Source organism: Phodopus roborovskii, unplaced genomic scaffold, assembly GCF_943737965.1.
Source record: "Phodopus roborovskii unplaced genomic scaffold, PHOROB, whole genome shotgun sequence".
Classification (NCBI taxonomy): Eukaryota; Metazoa; Chordata; class Mammalia; order Rodentia; family Cricetidae; genus Phodopus; species Phodopus roborovskii.
This window is the reverse complement of record NW_026126433.1, coordinates 19284264-19303511: the sequence shown is the minus strand read 5'-3', so window position 1 is coordinate 19303511 and position 19248 is coordinate 19284264. Positions and strand designations below refer to the sequence as shown.

The window sequence follows — 19248 nt, the reverse complement described above, 5'->3', positions numbered from 1 at the left end:
AGTTCATGGCCTCCTTTTCAGATTTTTATGCAAATATGTATCTATATATTGATATTTATTCTTAAATGTAACTGATTGAATCCATATAATGTTATGAAAAATAAAAGAAAAATTCTTCTAAGCCAAAGCATTTTTAGTAACATAAGTCTTATTTTTTGAGGAATAAAGGCTGCCTTTCTCATTTTGCTTTAATAAATATCTTAGTTCTGTTTTAGCATTTATAACAATATGCTGAAAATATTTTTTCTGAATTTATATTTGTAAGACTTTTTTTTTTCTGTTATCACTTTTCAGGTGAAAACAAGATCTATACTGTTAACAACTTTCTCATAAAATTCCAATCATCTGTTAAACCAGATGATAGAAGCATTATACAATTTCTTTTTTACTGCACTAATGTTTAGTGATTTAAGACTCTTTACCAAATTTGCTATCTCATTTAAATTGAAAATAGCATACTGTCAGATGTAGCAATGGCTTTTTTAGATAGAGTAGCTCAAAACATAATAATGTAAGTGATGAAATACATGATACTCTACATTTAGACAGAGATGAGAAAAAGAAATGTGAACCAGAAGTGAACAAGCAAGGACTATAAGCATTTCCTATCTAAGGAAGAGTTAATGATCTATTTTTTTTTTTACTACATTAATGTTTATAATCACAGGTATTTGTATTCTTCTCTAATCTTAAAAAAAACAAAAGATAATTTATACAATAGGAATATATTATAAATATTACATATATTAGCAAACTTCTTTATTTATGCAAATTTGCATAATTTAAACATGAATTATAAAGGCAATATTATATAATTAAAGGGACATGCATATTTTTGCTATCACTTATAATAGCCTAATTCTTAGTGCCCCCAGTTTCGATGAAAATGAATATCTTCTCTCAAATCTTTGGGAATATTAAACAATGCTACAGCCCTTGGCAGAGCAAAAATGAGTACAATAAATGCTAGTTTATTCACTTTTTACTGATTTTTTTTGTACAACAGGAATCTATCTATATATCCATCTATATTCAGTCATTATTATTTCTAAGAATATTATTATTATCATAATGTTTAGAGTGCTTAAAAATAGTGGTTGGTTTTTCATAGTCTGATAAAGATGACCCACTTGCAAGTTGCTTGTCTTTTCTACTTATTAGGATATTAATTCATGTTTGTAAAAGATCCCCATTAAGTCATATATGTCAAACAGCTTAGATCTAATAGTGAGTTGCTATTCTTTTTTAAAATCTGTGATAATTTATTGTTTATAATATGCCAAACATCTATTTCATTTTAACCAGCTTATGTTAAAGATCATTTAATATGTTGTATTTTCAAGAAACTTCATTCTTTATAGAGAATAAACACTTTTTTTCTTTCTGACATCTGATTTTAATCTTAAAAATATGAACTATTATATTTTCCCAATTGTTAGGGTATTCAAATAATTTGAGATACTTATACAAAGTATAAGTTAAAGAAGACTGTATTCTCAATTTTAAAATTTCCCACAAGTAGTCAATTATACAAATGTTTTATAAATTTATGTTTAAATGTGCTAAGAGCCCCAGAAGTCTCTTTCTTTCTCCTTCATTTGGTGTTCTCTACTCTCTCCTCCTCTCCTCTCCTCTCCTCTCTTCTCTTATTTACTCTCCATGCCTGCCAACCCTCCTATCTGTCTACTGCCTACCTATTGGGCATTCAGCTTTTTATTAGTTCAATCAAATACCTTAAGCAGGTAAGGGGAGACAGCAACACATCTTTACATAATTAAACAACTTGATCATAAACTAAAGTAACACACCTTTACATTGATAGACAAAAAAGAAAAGTTAACGAAACCCCCCACACACACTTGAAATAAAGGACAGTCTGACCTGGAATTTGCTAACTTCCCCTGACAAGGCCCTGAGATAGCAGTATACCAAGAATTTACACTGCCCCTCCTTTCTGTGAGTCAGTAGGTGGTAAATAGAGTTTTTAAGAAACAAAGAGATAGATGCACCTCTGGTTTGCCCAGACAAGATAATTAGCACACCCAGAGGCCTTAATGTCTGTTGACCCTAACAGCAAGACCATCTGGGCCTCAAAGGGTCATGTACTCAATGGACAGAAGGTCACAACCCCTCCCTAAGCTTGTGTGTTTTGCCTTTAAAAACACCTGTGCCTAGGAGATGGGGTTTCTCTCTAGCCTGTGTGCTGAGGAAGCCCGTTTGTGCAAATGATTACTGTTCATTAAAGCCTCTTGCATGTTGCAGCAACTGGACTGGACATTGAGTTCTTGGGGGTATCGACCAAAACTGGGAGACTCTTCATTCTAACTAAATAAATGCAGGATAAACAAATGTAACACACATTTTCATAATTAAAGTAATATTCTACAACACTACATCATCTTATCCTCTTTCTCTGCCCCACTTTCCATTACACACAAGGATTCAGTTAATACATACAGAGAAATCAAATTGGTACTGTATCACCGGAAAATAGTAAAACATCGGGACCTTCCTTTTTGGCAGGGTATGAGGGGAACAGACTCATAGAGTAAGACTAGGAAATTGTAGTATGGTGTCTACTCTCCAGAAAAAGGCATTTGGGTAAGTGTCTCTATTTCCTTGGGAGCTTGAGGAAAGTTCCTGCATGATAAAGCAGCCATGATTCTTACCTCCAGGGAGAGGAACTTTCCTTTCACTAGGGTGACTGGTGCCTATTGTCATGGTCTAAGCTAGCTTCCTCAACTCCTGATCTCAATCCCCATCTCAGCTCACTTGTTCCTTGTCTCCATTTTAAGTTTATTGCTAATTGCAACTGTGCAATCTTTTCTATTTTAAAGGCTACTGGCAGCTAACCTGATTCACCCTCAGGTCCTGTCTGTTTCCTCCTTCTCACCACCTGCTAACTCCACACATCCTCTTTTAGACCTGAAAACACCCCAACTCACACAACCCCCTTCCCCCAGCTGAAGCAGTCTACTGCAATGAATAATGATTCTACATTTTCTGTCCCACCATATTTTATTTGTTTTGTGATTGGTAGAGTTTTGGAATTCCTGTACTATCATACCACATTTCAGAAAAATAATTAATAACCACAGAGGGCAGTTAAATCTTAACCCCTTTCAACATCTTTATACATCAAAGCTTTTTGTGATGTACCTTGTTTTGATGCTAATATTACATATTAAAAATGCTATATTAATTCAAACTCTCCAAGAGAAGAAATATCTTAATTTGATCTGAGATAAACATGTATCTGAAAAAATACAGTTACATATTTGTAATAGGAAAACACATTATTCTTTGTAAGAAATTTTATAATATATGTGTGCCTTGTCCTTTTGACTTGTGTTCAGTTTGCCTTTGCAGTTTGCTTTCATGAATTACCTTCTCATCATAGTGAAGGTGAATGTGGGGCCGAGAACAGTATGTGCACACTGCTGGTATAGCAGGATTAATAAAAAGCTGCTAAAAAGTAGGCCTCTGGCAGGCTGGACTGGGTTCTAGGAAAAGCCATAAACTGATACCACCCAGGAAGAGATTACATCTAAAAGGAAATATCTGACATTCCAAACATTCCAACCATTAGGAAAGATTAAATAAGATCACTAGATATCCTTGAGCCATATACACACCTATCCTCACCTCCAACATCTACTATGGTTAAAAACCCTGGGAAAATAATGCTTCAGAAACAAAGAGTAATAAGAAATAAACAGCCTTAATTTTTTTTTTTTTTTTTTTTCTGGCAAAAGAGCAGAACTACTTTTTTCTTTTTTTCCCCCTAGACAGGATTTCACTGTGGCTTTGGTGGCTGTCCTGGATTTAGCTCTTGTAGACCAGGCTGGTCTTAAACTCATAGACATCTGCCTGCCTTTGCCTCCCAAGTGCTAGGATTAAAGGCATGCACCACTTCTCCTGGTCAGAACTATTTTATACATAAGACTCTAGATAAAATACAGGTGAGTTGTATAATATGATACAATCAGCATTTGTATCATATTATAGAAGAGAAATAGCTAACCTTATACAGAGTTGACAACAATTCAAAGTATTTCCCAACATACTCTAAAGCCACTGATCTCATGATCATTTACAGTTACAAGAAAGGACAAAACTGTTATAACTAAAATTGCTCAAACCACATGATGCTCCCTTTAGTGTAATGAAATGAAAAAAGTAATTAGACATAGCTCAAGGTTTGTTAGCAATGAATTTCCATTGACTGAAAAAAAATTAAACTACTTCTTATTTTTAAGCCAGTTAAAATCAAGGCAGAATGATGATGTTTTTACATTTCCTTCATATTTAGTTGAGAACTCTTCCTATTCTTTCTATACATTTATTCTCATTATTATTCTAGGTTTCTGGCACACTTGAGTGCACTTCAAATTTAGTTAGACACAACAAGCAGTGCTGGTCAAACTTAATGTGCATTGAAGTCACCTGTAAATGTTGCAAAATTGATCTGGGACTGAGTCTGCAACAGTGCATTTCTAAAAAGCTCCAAGATGATCCTGAATTTGTTGATCCTCTCTCAATGCATGAGGTTCTTACTCACAAAATGACTAATTATAAAAGAAAGGACTATCTTTATTATCCATCCAAGAGATGCTGTTGTGGGAAGCACTTATGTCTTTTGCTTTGCCATAGGTGGCAGGCATATATTAACCAAACAAAGTGCATATTATTGATCAGCTATATCAGTGTACTGCATAAAGGAAATCTAAGTAAAATTGTACTCAAATGACAGGTAGTCTACCATTTACCTGTCATCTATCCCTGCATTACTGAGAACACTGTTGTTAAAAACAGATAACACAGAAATTTTATTTCAATTTCCTCTATTATATCATCATTAATGTTGTTTAAGCATGGTCATTTTAGTATATCTTGCAGACAAGTAAAATAAAAACTTATTTCTTTAACTTCAGGTCTTTCATTTTGCATATCATAGGAATGGGAAAGATAGAAAGAGGAATTATCATTGAATATCATGTCTTAGCCATAAAGATTAAGTCCTTCTCACAATTTGATGCATTTTATATCAATAATGCCCAGTGTAAATACCTCAGAAAATATGTGTGCTTCCTTCCTTGTTATCTTTTCCACATAATAAAATGATATCTCCATAGAAGTAACTTATCAGACTTTGAACTAATTATTCAAGTGTATGATATGTTTTTATATTCAGTTACTTACTTCCCCAATTATGTTACTTTTTAACTACATTAAAAGAAATTTGGGGCTGGAGAGATGGCTTAGCAGTTAAGAACACTAGGTGCTTTTCTAGAATTCAGTTCCCAGCAAGCACATGGTGGCTTATAGCCACCATTAATGAGATCTGATGCCCTCTAACTGTCATGCAGGCATACAGCAAGAGCTTGTACAGTAAATAAATAAACCTTTAACAGAAATTTACACTTCCTTAGAAGAGTTCCAGCTGGAAGGAGGGTACTAGTGTTGACTATGAAAAGGTGGCAAGTGACAAATATTTATATAACGCACACTTCACAAAGGAAAAAGTGAAAGTTGACTACTTCTAAACTTAAATATAAATATTTGAGTTTTAAAGCTTATGGGAATGGAACAAATAGAAAGGAAGGAAACACTAATAGTTATTCAACAAAGACTTTAACTTACTATTTCCAATCTTTCTTTATAGATACATAAAGGAAATGTTTATTAAATTATTAAAATGACAACTGTTTTCAAACTTCATTTTTTATTGGGATAGAATTGGTATATATACTTATACTGTCAATAATATTATGGATGCCACATATACATATTTGCAATTCACCTCCTCACTGAGAAAGTTCTGTAATGCAAAGGACACAGTACAAGACCAAATGGCAGCCCACAGACTGGGAAAAGATTTTCACCAGTCCAACATCTGACAAAGGGCTGATCTCCAAAATATACAAAGAACTCAAGAAACTAGTCAACAAAACACCAAATAACCCTATTAAAAAATGGGGTACAGATCTGAAGAAAGAATTCTCAATAGAGGAAATCAAAAAGGCTGAAAGACACTTTAAGAAAGTGCTCCACATCCTTAGCTATCAGGGAAATGCAAATCAAAACAAATTTGAGATATCATCTTACTGCTGCCAGAATGGCTACAATTACAAATACCAATGACAACTTACACTGGAGAGGATGGGGAGGAAGGGGAACTAACTCCTCCACTGCTGGTGGGAGTGCAAACTCATACAGCCATTTTGGAGATCAGTATGGCAGTTCCTCAGGAAAATAGGAATTAGTTTACCAAAGGACCCGGCAACCCCCCTATTAGGCATATACCCAAATGATCCACATCCATGCAACAAAGACATCTATTCAACTATGTTCATAGCAGTATTATTTGTAATAGCAAGAACCTGGTAGCAACCTAGATGCCCCTCAACTGAAGAATGGATAAAGAAGATGTGGCACATCTACACTATGGAATACTACTCTGTAGAAAAAAAAATAATAGTATCTTGAAATTCACAGGCAAGTGGATGGCACTTGAAGAAACCATCCTGAATGAGGTAACCCAGTCACCAAAAGAGGAACATGGTATGTACTTGCTCATATATGGATTTTAGACCTAGAACAAAGGATCACTAGCCTATAATTCACACCACCAGAGAAACTAGGATACAAGGTGTATTCTAAGAGATTCAGATAAAGTCACTTACAGAAAATGGAAGGGACAAGTCCCCCAGAGCAAAGGGGAAGTGGGGGGGCAGTGAATGGAGGGAGTAGGAGAAAGTGAGTGGGAGGAAAGGAAAGCTTGTGGGACAGGAAGTTTGAGTCAGGGCATGAATAGAAGACAGAAGAGAGAGAGAGAGAGAGAGAGAGAGAGAGAGAGAGAGAGAGAGAGAGAGAGAGAGAGCATAAAAGAGGGACCCATTATTGGATAAAGAGAAAACTGAACCTAAAGAAAGGACTAGAAACCTACAAGACTGCCACCAACTAACAAAACAATTTGAGCATCCGTGGAAAGGCTACCATATATGCCCTTCCCCGATAATGAGATCAACAAGTAACCTATCCATGGAGCCCTCATCTAATCTCTGTTGGAAGCAGAAGCAAACACCCATAACTAAACACTGAATCGAACTAGAATCCAGATGAAGAGAGAGAGGACAAGTCCAAAAGGCAGAAACACATAGAGACAGCTGACTTGACCAAGGAGGAGCTGACGTCCCCCAGATTGATAGCTGGGAATCTAGCATGGGATTGACTCAGTCCCTCCTGAATATGGGTCTCAGCCAGAAGGACTGAGCAGTACATGTGGTTTGGGGTTGGGGGATGGGAGGGAGGGTGGTCAGGGTGCATGTGACAGGGCAGAGAGAGTAAGAGGGAGGGAGGGGTAGGGAACTGTGATCGACCTGTAAAATAATAAATTAAAGAAAAATAAATTAAATTTAAAAAGAAAGAAAAAAATTCATGAAGACTTGCAACTGACAACATGTACTGTTATTTGGTAAGTATTTAATTATGGCTTTTAATGAATATGTACATTCAAAATGATATTTGTATTAGAAATTATATTTTCCTACATCCAAAATTAAATCTATTACATTTTTTTTTCCCTAGTGGCATAGGACAACTCATCTGTTTTCTTCTAATACAAATTTGACCCAATTAATAAAATGTTTGTTAGAAAAGTAATTTTACTGGGAAGTAATAGAGGGCTGTGTGGTTAATGGACTTGATGTTGTTCCTGAAGACCTGACTTTGGTCCCCAGCACATGTGTCAGGCATTTCGAAATTGCCTGTTCGACAGGCTACACCACAGAAATCTCTCCTGAACACTGATGACAGGAATAGTATCTGGACTTACATCCCCCTCACACACAAATACAGGAAAACTGAATTAATAAAAAATACTCTTTGTTTAACTCTTTTGTTCTTTTATTTTCACAAAATGGCAGTAGAATTAAATAAAGGCTTCTGATTGTAAGGATGGAGGAACAAGTGTAATACAGCTCTTCTGTGTTTGATGGAGGGTTTGCAGGAACTGACAACAGTTATTGTTTTTTCTCACTTCTTGAAAGAGGTTAAAAGCACAGATTTAGGTTCAATTTCCAGTATTACTGTGACTGGTGGAATCAACCAATTAATTCTGAAAATATCAATCAGGGAAATTTAAATTTATTGTACATACGTGATATAAGAATTTTAAAAAATAATTAAAATTTTGATATCAGCACTTTTTTAATTTCTTTACTTAAGGGTTTGAAACCAGAAATCAAATCTAATAATATTTTCAATTACTGTCTCTCTAATACTTTGAAGGTCATTTTTTTGTTTTCCTTTCTTACTTTCATGTATATTACAGAGATATACTCTTATTTATGAATTCATTATATATTATAATAAAATGGAAAACAAAACTGTTATGAAATATATTCTATAGCTGGAAAACAATACATCCAATCAATAAATCCAGTGAAATCTTTTTAAGTATAGATTCTTTAAACCTAATGGCCTATTTTAGAAATATAAACAGTGATGTGGTTTAGATATCATCATTCAAAATTACAGCAAGTAGCATTACTGCATTGATGAATAGTCTGGAAGTGATAAAAATAAAAGACCCTGGGAAAATGATGCATGTTGAAGGACTTTTTTATAGTGTATTTTCTCTGAAGGATGATAATTCAATCAACCATTTTATCTATCATACAATATCTTGTTAAAGGCTCCAAATGGAGTATCTAGAATTTATGTCTAAATCAACAGCATAATGCCCAAAGGAACTCTGAGAATAATTTTTTCACTCATTTCCTTCCATGTCTTTAATATTGACAGTGAATATTTTAAAGTCAATTTATATTTTCCAAATGTTTATACTATGGTGAATATTCTGTTTGCATTAAAACAATGATAATGTGTCTACATTTTTGTTTTTAAAAGTTTACTTATATATGAGTCTTCAGTGTGCTGATGTTCTATTATTCTCAGTATTTTAGTATGGTCAATACAAAAAGAAATAAAAGCTACAGAGAGAATTGGTTTAAGTTAATCATTGTATATCTCATGTTTCCTTAAAAACAGAATATGATAATCTCATGCAATTATATCATTGGATAAATTTATTCCTAAATTTCTTAGTTTATTTACAATGTGCATTGAATTTTGTTCCTTTGTTCTTAATACACATACTATTTTATATTATCTAGCCTTGTGTTGAGTTTGGATCATGTAATTTCATTTAATCTGTTCATGGGTATAAATAATTTAATAAATTTAATAAATATGAGATTATTTGGTATATTTTGTGGAAGATAATATGGAATGTGCAAATACTGACATATCCTGCTGTGACTGGAGAAGTTAACCCCAATGTGTCTTATGAAGATTTTGACACTACTCTTAGAAAACAGGTATCAGAAGCAGCAGCAAAAACTACATCAACCAAAACAACAACAGCTGAACAGTGAAAGAAAAACAAATTGCTCAATTCAAATAATAATCAATTAAGTAAAACATTAGAAAAATGTGAAAAATGTGTTAATAATTGTAGTCATGGAAGACACATGTACTTCTGTTTTCCCTACTTGTAAACATTATTAATTTTATTTTATTTATTTATTCATCTTTTAAATTTATGTATCATATATGCACTGGTCCAGCATGTAGATGGTTGTGAGCCACAATGTAGTATGTGGGAATTGAACACAGTATCTCTGGAAGATCAGCCAGTGCTCATAAACTCTGAGCCATCTCTCCAGTCCCATAAACATTATTTTATAGATGGACATTCTTCTAGTACATAGTTTTGCTGATAAAGGAAATGGAAATGTACACATGTTACTCAACTTCTTACAAGTAGAATCTTTATAATCACTGTTACTTTTGTACTTCAGATTTTATTGTATTTGTAGAACTTGACATTGTAAACTAAAATAGACAAAGGTTGCAAAAAATCATAATTTGTAAGATATTATATAATTTTCTCGTGTGTGTGTGTGTGTGTGTGTATGTATGTATGTATAATGACAGAAACTTAAAATGCCACACAAGTTGAAATTGAAGTATATGTGGCACTAAAGGGATCTTCATTTATTAACCAAAGTATTCACATGACTTCTATACAAATGCTGTTGCCTCTTTAACTATAAAATAAATTGCACAATCATAAAGATTAATAAAGAGGTTTTAATGTCTTCAGTCGGTTTAAATAGGGAAATAAATGGAACATATTAGCATATATTTCTTGTCTCTATCCTTTTATTTGGTTAATACTCACCTGTGAAAAAGGAAATGAGAAATTTATATTCATGTATAGTAATCTGTTCTTTGTATCCACAACCTACAATCTGCACATTTATCATAGTGACATGAATTGGTAGACAGCCATGTTCTAAATATGAGAGGTCTTTATCCTATTCTAACGTTCTTTTTTTTTTTTTTTTAACATTTCTGCCTTTTGCTATGATCATGATTCTCTTCAATTATGAACCTTTGAGAAATTCACTAATTTGAGCATTTTAGTTTTTTTTTTCTTTCTTCTATTGAGGATTAGAATTCTTGTACCCTCCATAATTATCATTCCATTAGTCATAAAATTTGGCAATCTTGGTCCTTGGTAGAGATGTTTATTTAAGAGACAGTTAGACCAAAGCCTCTCTCATACCAAGAAGTATTATAACCACAAAAAGATGACACACACAGTGAAGGTCTCTGTTTTTTAAGAAGATGAAGGAAAAAAGGTTACAAAACATTTTACAAAGGAACACAGTATTTTTAATAAATATGAATTCTCTGAACGAAGAAAAATAGGAAGATAATATAGTCCAGAAATATAGTTTTGCTGTATCACTGCATGGCCAGGAAGGCCTTCAAAACGCTTACAATTAAGTAGTAAGTTAAAAGTCACTGCAATTAAATAAATTCGGAAGAGGCACATGTGATGCTCAAGATGAAAACTAGCACTTGATTTGTAATTTAGGACTTCCAAAGCACAGTAATCTGAGATTTTATGGTAAGCACCAAGTTTGAAATCCCGCTAAACAGGGCAGATATTGTCTCAGGCTTTCAAATAAATATCTTGCATGAAGGATAAACAAGCAAAACCTGTGATACATTTTGGAGATTTTCATAAATGTTATGACTTGGAAGTATCCCACCTAGAAGGTAATCCCACCTAGAAGGTGAAACAGAGTTTCTTACAGGATATTTTTGGAAATAATTAACTACCTGAATTTGTAACAGATGTGTTTGGGAAGCTAAGACCGGCAAAGACTGATCCTGTAATGCTGAGAACCATGAAGAATGCAGTCCTTTACAGTCCTGCTCTTTTGACAAGATCAGCACAGCCACCTTTTGTAAATTTCTGGAGAAGATGACAAGGATGCATATATTCTTTCCTCAGCTTTCTTGTCCAAATTTTACAACTGAATTCATAATAAAATCAGGAATGTCAGTTACTAATTGGTACACTCCTTAGAATCTGCAGAGCTTATGGAAGATACATAGAACTCCATATAGAGAACTGGCAGTTGGAAAATTATTTTATGGCAATGTCATATTTTATTATTATTTCCTTAAACAAACTTCAGGATTAATCAAACTTCTGATTACTATTCACATTATTAAGCCTATATCTAACCAGAGTTAATAATAGGTTTCTTAATCTTACTAACCTAAGAAATAAATCAAAGTCTTAATCTTTTTTTTTTAAATATCAACAGTCAGCTGTTTTATTTTTATCATTCCCTTAATCATAAGTCAAGTATAGACTATTAACAGAGCAGAATTTTTAAAACAGAGTTTTACCAATTACACCTGGAAATCATTTTCTTTTTCTGTCACTAGAAGTGATGTCTCTCACCTGCATTGAAGCTATCTTTTTTAGAAACACAATTTACCATATCACTTTGTATAATAGATTGACACAACTATCCATACATTTCATGTATATTTGTGCTCTAGGAAGCTTTTAAGAAGATACTAAGTAATACTTTCATCTTTTTCATGAGTGTGAATATTATAGAAGGCATTAAGTGATCAATCAGTTCATCAAGATTTTTGATAGAGAGTCTACAGTGGTGATATGGATTAAGTCACCCTGTGGAGTGAATACATAATTTTATTCACAGGCAAACACAAGCACAGAAATTTTCAAAGGCTCCTACCTCCCAGAGTAGCAGATAGCAAGAAATGAGTCCCATATTTCTTGATAAGGTTTTCTGTAATTTGCTGAAGAGTAGGTCGCCGTCCCAAAAGCCTTATGTTACGGAAGAATTCAGGGGCAAGAGGCAGAGGAGAACCAAGGAAATTTCTTCTCTCAACTGCAAGGTTATTTACCTTCCAACGGCCAAACTCCCTGAAAAGCAAATTTATTTTTATTCAGAACTGCACAATTTGAGTATTTTTAATTTGAAAATTTCACTTGGAAGTTCAGCTGAGGTCACTGCATTAAAACAACTGCAGCTTCCAGTAATTGTTAGGAGCTATAAATAGAAGAGGCCATCCATCTATATTCACCTAACTGAAATTTAAACAAACTTACAGTAACAATACCTACTTAAATGAATAGCTTCTACTGATGAATTTTCCCCAGGACATGCATATTCATAAACATTGCTTTCTTTTAATGAAAAGAAATGCAGTTACTAAAAAAGAAACAAGAATAATGAAATTTAAGATAATTTATTTTGAAGACCTTAATAGAAACACTAAACTTTATATCACTGCTCAAGATTTTCTTTCCATTGACTTTAAAATATGAACTCTTAGATTGTGGGGGAAAATTCACAAATGCAGAAAGGATTGTTTTATTTAAGTCTTCAAAATGAACAAAAGTAGTTCTGGTCATTTTAGTTTCATCTATATAAAAATTATCCAATGCAATTCATTCAAAATCTCAAATTTGACATAAACAATTTTTTTCAAGATACATATCATTATAGATGAATTCATCAAATTAAAGAAATGCCTGGTAGGGACATTATAATGCAGATATTAAAAATTGGCATATATAATTTCAGTTAAATCAACTTTAAGCTTGAGGAAAATACTATGATGAAATAGATAACTTGGTAATCAGCTATCAGATTATTTTAAACAAAGCATTTGTGGATTTATATATGCATTTCTTGCTAAGAAGCTTACAGTATGCCAAAGAACCATTCTAACATAATGCCCATCTTCAAGGATTTTACCATCTAGCAGATTTTCAAAAATAAGTAAAACAAAGAGAAGACTTACATTTAACAATATTCAAATAAAAAGATATGAGTACTATCTAGTCCACCTTCACTAATAGCCAACGGAACTGTGGGGTTGTCATATTTTTTAATTAATTGCCATGGAGGGAAACTGTGGAAAGGCAGTATGTAAATCAATATTCAAAGGAGAAAGGGCTGCTCGATGAAGAGAAGTAGAACAAAGTTTCACACAGATTAATGAGGGACAATTAAGTATTTCAAGAAATAAGAGGTCAGAACTTGGCATTCCTATTTGCATGTATATTTCCAAAAGTGTATTGGGAATGTAAAAACCCCTAATTTTGGAAAACTAATTGTAAGGTTAGATTCACTAAGGAATTTAGAGAAGACATTGTCCTGAACGAAACTTAGCTTACTCCTTCCCTTCTTCCTTAAGTAGCACTTTTATTTTCATTTTATATTTTAGTACTTAGTAACCATATGTCCTTGAGTTAACAATTTCAGCAACAGACTGAAAATTCTTTTAACCATCAAATTCTTTAGGTATTTTTTTAACCTTTTTTTTCAGATGTCCATTTAACAGTATTTTTTTTATCATTTAGAAATAATCATTTTACATATCTATCACCCCTTTCCGTCTCCCTCCCATCTTTCCATGCTCCCTACCAAGCCCCACCTCAATCTCCCTCCACCTGCTTCCCAAGCATAGTCAGACCTTCCATGGGGGACCATCAACATCTGTCACATTATTTGGTAGAAGCCTAGGCCCTCCTCCGTGTATCTGGGCTGAAATAGTATCCTTCCATAGGGAATGGGCTCCTAAAGTCCATTTGTGTACTAGGGATAAATACTGATTCCACTGTCAGATGTCCCATAGATTTCCCAGGACTTCTAACTGGCACCCAAATTCACAGGGCTTTTTTCGGTCCAGTACTGGTTCCCCAGTATTACGACTGGGGTTCATAAGCTCCCCCTTGTTCAGGTCAGCTGTTTCTGCTAGTTTCTCCAGACTGGTCTTGACTCCTTTGCTCATCATTTCTCCCTCTCTACAATTGGATTCCAAGAGTGTGGCTCTGTGCTTAGCTGTGGGTGTCTGCTTCTGCTTACATGAGCTAATAGATGAGGGCTCTAGGTTGGCAATTAAGGTAGTCAATAATCTCATTATAGGGCAAGGGTATCAAAGACAGCATCTCCACTACTGCCTAGATTCTTAGGTGGAGTCATCTTTGTGGGTCTCTGAACATTTCCCTAGTGTTAAATTTATCTTCAAACCTATACTGGCTCCCTTGGTTAAGGTATCTCTTTTCTTGCTCTCCTCTATTCCTGCACTAAATCTTCCTAATCCCTCTTGTTCTCCTCTCCATCCTCTTCTCCCCTTCCTTTTTTCCATCCTCTCCCTCCTTGAATAATTCTTAATAGCTTTCCTATTAGATTATTTATAAAGCTTTCAACACTCTTGCCTCAGCATGTGCTCTTAAAAATCAGAAGTTAGTAGAGATACTTGAGAATTATACTACAGAGTTACTGTTCATTGGATGCTAGGTGGAAATGACATGCACTTTAAAATAAAAATTTGGTATTGTGTGTCAATTATATGGACAGTGGAGTTTCATTATGCAATTTGTCTATTGGTGAATAATTTAATCATTTTTATCCTTATTTACCCTCTTTTAACTTCAGTCTGTCCTGCTTATCTTTCTATTCTCAAATACCCTTTCTACTTCTATATCTCTGTTCTTCTCTATGCATTCCTCCTGCATTTATTTCCTTAACATGATTCATTTTCTTGCAAATTGCAGAATTCTGCTTTTCTTTATTGCTGAATAATAAACAGAAATCTTAACACTGCTGTTCAAGGAACCACACTGTGAAGAAAATTGCTCTCTATGTAATTTGGTATGTCTCTTTAAAACCACACAATGTTTTGTCCTTCAATAAACACACAGCTTCTAACAACTCAATACATTAGAATGTCACACACACACACACACACACACACACACACAAACACAACTTTTTTTACCTGTCTAAGCTTGAGTTGATGACAAAATTTTTGCATTATAAAATCCTCTTCTATAAAAATTTACCTGAATGTTTTCATATTATATTCATAGTATAGTGCAATGTATAGAAATATGCAATTAAGAATTTTTAAATGAGATAATTTTATATAAATATATATTACATTATTGATAATATGTCACCAAGATTAAGGAATACAGTTCTGAGAAGTTATTTGTTAAATAAAAATATGGAATTATCCTCTCATTAAAGTACAAATCAAATAATAGTTGCTTATTAATTAAAAATATAGCCTTGTATTCATTCAGCTATAATAAATGACATCCTGTAATTTTTGACAACAGGAAATGGAGATAGTACAACCAGGTAAAATATACCAGGCACAGGAAAAATAATTACGTAATCTGATTCATGAGAGGAATCTAAAAATTATGGTTGCTTATAAATTGAGAAAAAAATTCTGGCAATAGAGGTGGGAAACAGAAGAAAAGTCACAAATAAGATTGATCAATAGGTACTTCTGGTAGAGGTTTCAGTCCCTTCATATAATGTCATTAATTAATTAATGATAATGTAAAATTATGATATAAGAAGCTAATGAATTTTTCAGTTTAATCATAATGAGATCATCAGTATTTGAAGAAGTTAAATTATCTATCCTGACTTACATATGTTATTTAGATATATTCATTCATGAAAATATCACATGGTAGCCTATATCCATGTAAGATGTTTGTGTTTTGATTATCATATAAAATAGTATATTTAATTAACAAGTAAATCTATAGCCTTAGGGACCTGAAAATTACACTGAGATATAATCTGAACAAAAGATATAAAATTAAAAATGCTGTAAAATATCTCTTTCTGTATAAAATGTAATCACATAGTAGTTCCTATGACTCAATTCGTTTTAGCACTAAAATTTGATAAGAATTTTTCTCACCTAATTCATTTAGTGTGTTTAGACTCCTCTTTGATTTACACATGTTACACATTCATGTGAAGAGCCTAAGACTCTGGACACCCTTATGGAGTGTGCTTCAGCTCTCAATGGTCTTGATCATCTGCTTACCAAGTACAATAAGCTCACTGTCTCAATTCACCTTTTTTATCATTTATTTTGGACAAAACATTTCTTAACCTTCAATCACTGTTTTTCTCAATGCACCTATGAAAAAGAAAAAGAAGAAAAATAAAGAAGGAGGAGGAGGAGAAGAAGAAGATTGTATGATTTTAGGTACCACTAAAAAAAGATCAACTAAGTATTCTAGTAATTTACAAGAAATAATTTTCTGAATTGCCAGAATTGGATGATTCAGGTAAAATGTGACATAATTCTAAGTCCAATATTTTTAGTTTGTGGAAAAATTGGCCTCTCATTTCTACTTAGAAATATTATTTGTATTGTAATGGTATCTAACCTCATAACCTTGGCAAATCTTTTCTGAAAATTCGCACAAAGCTATTGGGAAAATCCAAGAAAGAGGTGAAAAAGAACAATCTAAAAAACTAAACCTCTCTGAAGATTACATGCTAATCAGAAATAATAAAAAACACACATTTTCCCTTTCCTAGGCATGGCATCAGTTGGCATCTTCTACTGTTCCTTAAAGCAACTGCAGCTTTCTTTGAACATGTTATATCAGTGTGGTTCACTTTTATGATCCAGTGGACACTGATTACTACTCTGCATGTCTTCAAATGTATCTATGCAGACTGTAGGAACAAACAACATGCATAAATTAAAAATAAACATCATTGATCATTTAAAGTCATTAAGATCATATAATTATTGTTTTGACTGTTGGTTTGCTGTTTAGAAATATTTTTATCATCATGACAGGTACATTTTGACACTAGAAAATCTTCAGGAACAAATTAGAAAATAAGATCTGTACATGAATTGGAACAATATTAATGAAGTTTTAGTTTCCCGTTTATGAATGAAAAATTCATCTCATTGTTGATTCAATCCTATATTAAATTTCCTCAAAACAAGGTAGTGCTCAATGGAAAACATTGTATTATGTATGATTGCCATAATAAGAACATGTCATCCAAAGATATCTTAGGAATCCATCCAGATGTTGCATTACTAGCATAAACAAGAACATTCTAATGGTTAATTATGTTATTCATTGGTACTTGGAGCCTATACAGAACATAAATAAGTTGACATTATATCAATTGGAAGTCTTTAAATGATACAGTTACCGCCATTAGAACTTAATGTATGTTGGCCCTTTTAGAAGCATGACTATTTTATAGATTATAAATGAACTATGACCGGTTTTAACAGAAAATCAATTTAAAATGTCTTCTTGGCTCTATGAAATCTCTATTCACTTACTAGTTTGTTAAATGCCTGACTTGCAATTATCTATAATTTGCATATACCTATATTTATTTACCTACTATATCAGTTTTGATTTTATTGCTACTCATATTACAAAAATGTAGAACAAAAACTACATCATCAACATGCATTGAGGTCACGGTCATATAATTTTCACATTGCTGTTTTCCTCTCATGTTCATACTTAAATTCTGTGTCGAATAATTATGAGTTCAATGCAATTATTATCTCTACACTTTCTTTTTTGATATCTTGAAGCTAGAAAATTAGGCAACACATGGAAAATTTGAACACAATATTATAGGAAAACCTGTCTAAAATTTTGACAAAACAACATGCTGAACCTAGATATATCTTTACAATATCATTCTAAATGAAGTTTTCCCCTAATTATTCAAGGATGTTAATTGTCTCAGTTTTCAGGTCATTGCATGAATAAGCTCGTGTTTTCTTTTTTATCAATACTCACTAAATTTACAAATATAATACCAAAACAAAATATTTTATTGATATAGTAACACAATAAATTTAACGAGTACCATAAAGTGATCTACCAATTGTTTGCAGCAATAACCTTAAAATTGCAGCTGTAGAAACATACTATTCTTAAGAATTGCTTGCAATGATTGATTTTTTCTATATTTTTATTATGTGTAACTGTTATACATGTATTTGGCTTGGTATTGCAATGATTGCTATATCATCATCTGATTTTACAAATGGCAGGGATGATCACAACTATAGATAATGAATCAAAATAAATTAAAAAGACTCATTCAAAAAATGGATCATGGACCTAAACTTGAAGTTCTCAAAAGAAGGATAAGATGGCTAAAAAATATCTCAGAAACTATTCATTATCTCTGTCAATGAGGTAAACACAAATCAGAACACCTGGAGATTTAATTATACCCAACCCAAAATGTCTAATATCAACAACAACAACAACAACAGAAAAAAACTACAACAGATGCTGAAGTGGACATAAAGTATATGGAACCTTCACTCATTGTTAATGAGATTGCAAACTGGCATTGGCACTGTAAAACTAGGTGTTGTAGCTTTTCAAAACCTCCAAAATAAACATACCTCCTATGATACTCTTTGACATGTACTTAAACAATTCAATATTCCATTATATAGATACTTGCTTAGTCACATTCCTTGCTGCTTAGTCACAATAGCTAAGAAATGGAAATAACTTTAATATACATCAATAGACAAATGGATAATAAAATGTTCTTCATTTATACTGTAGAATACTATGAAATAAGACACTTAATAGACTTAATCTTCAAGCAGGTGGCAGAATAGTAGATATGTTTTCTTTAACTTTCTTGATCCCAAGTATAGGACACTTATTACAAACCTGAAGTTTTAGAGGTCCTTTAAGAACACAGCTAGGAATTTAACAGAAGGAATCTATGAAAATTTCATCATAGAGGAGATTTTAAATAGTTTATATGATTTTTATAAAGTCTTACCTGTTGCAAGTTCAATATTAGCAAGCAATGACTATATCATTTTGAGTAACCTGCCAAACTGAGGGTAGACTAGTAAAGTTAAGTAACACGATTACAACAAATTGTTGAACACAGTAAAACAATAAGCATTGATTGAAAAATCGGGTATTTGATTATATCATTGAATCAAAGGTGATAATTTGAGTTGCTGAGAAATTTTTAAATATTACAC

General features: G+C 32.9%; 1 protein-coding gene across 3 annotated transcripts in view; it reads right to left on the bottom strand.

Moving 5' to 3' along the window:
- The window catches only part of Brinp3 (BMP/retinoic acid inducible neural specific 3), a 383711-nt gene that overhangs the window by 193578 nt on the left and 170885 nt on the right, over positions 1–19248 (bottom strand). For all 3 annotated transcript variants that reach the window (XM_051185938.1, XM_051185936.1, XM_051185939.1), the window contains exon 3: positions 12138–12328. In XM_051185938.1, the coding sequence (XP_051041895.1) occupies positions 12138–12328 (191 nt within the window). The remainder of the gene's footprint in view (positions 1–12137; positions 12329–19248) is intronic.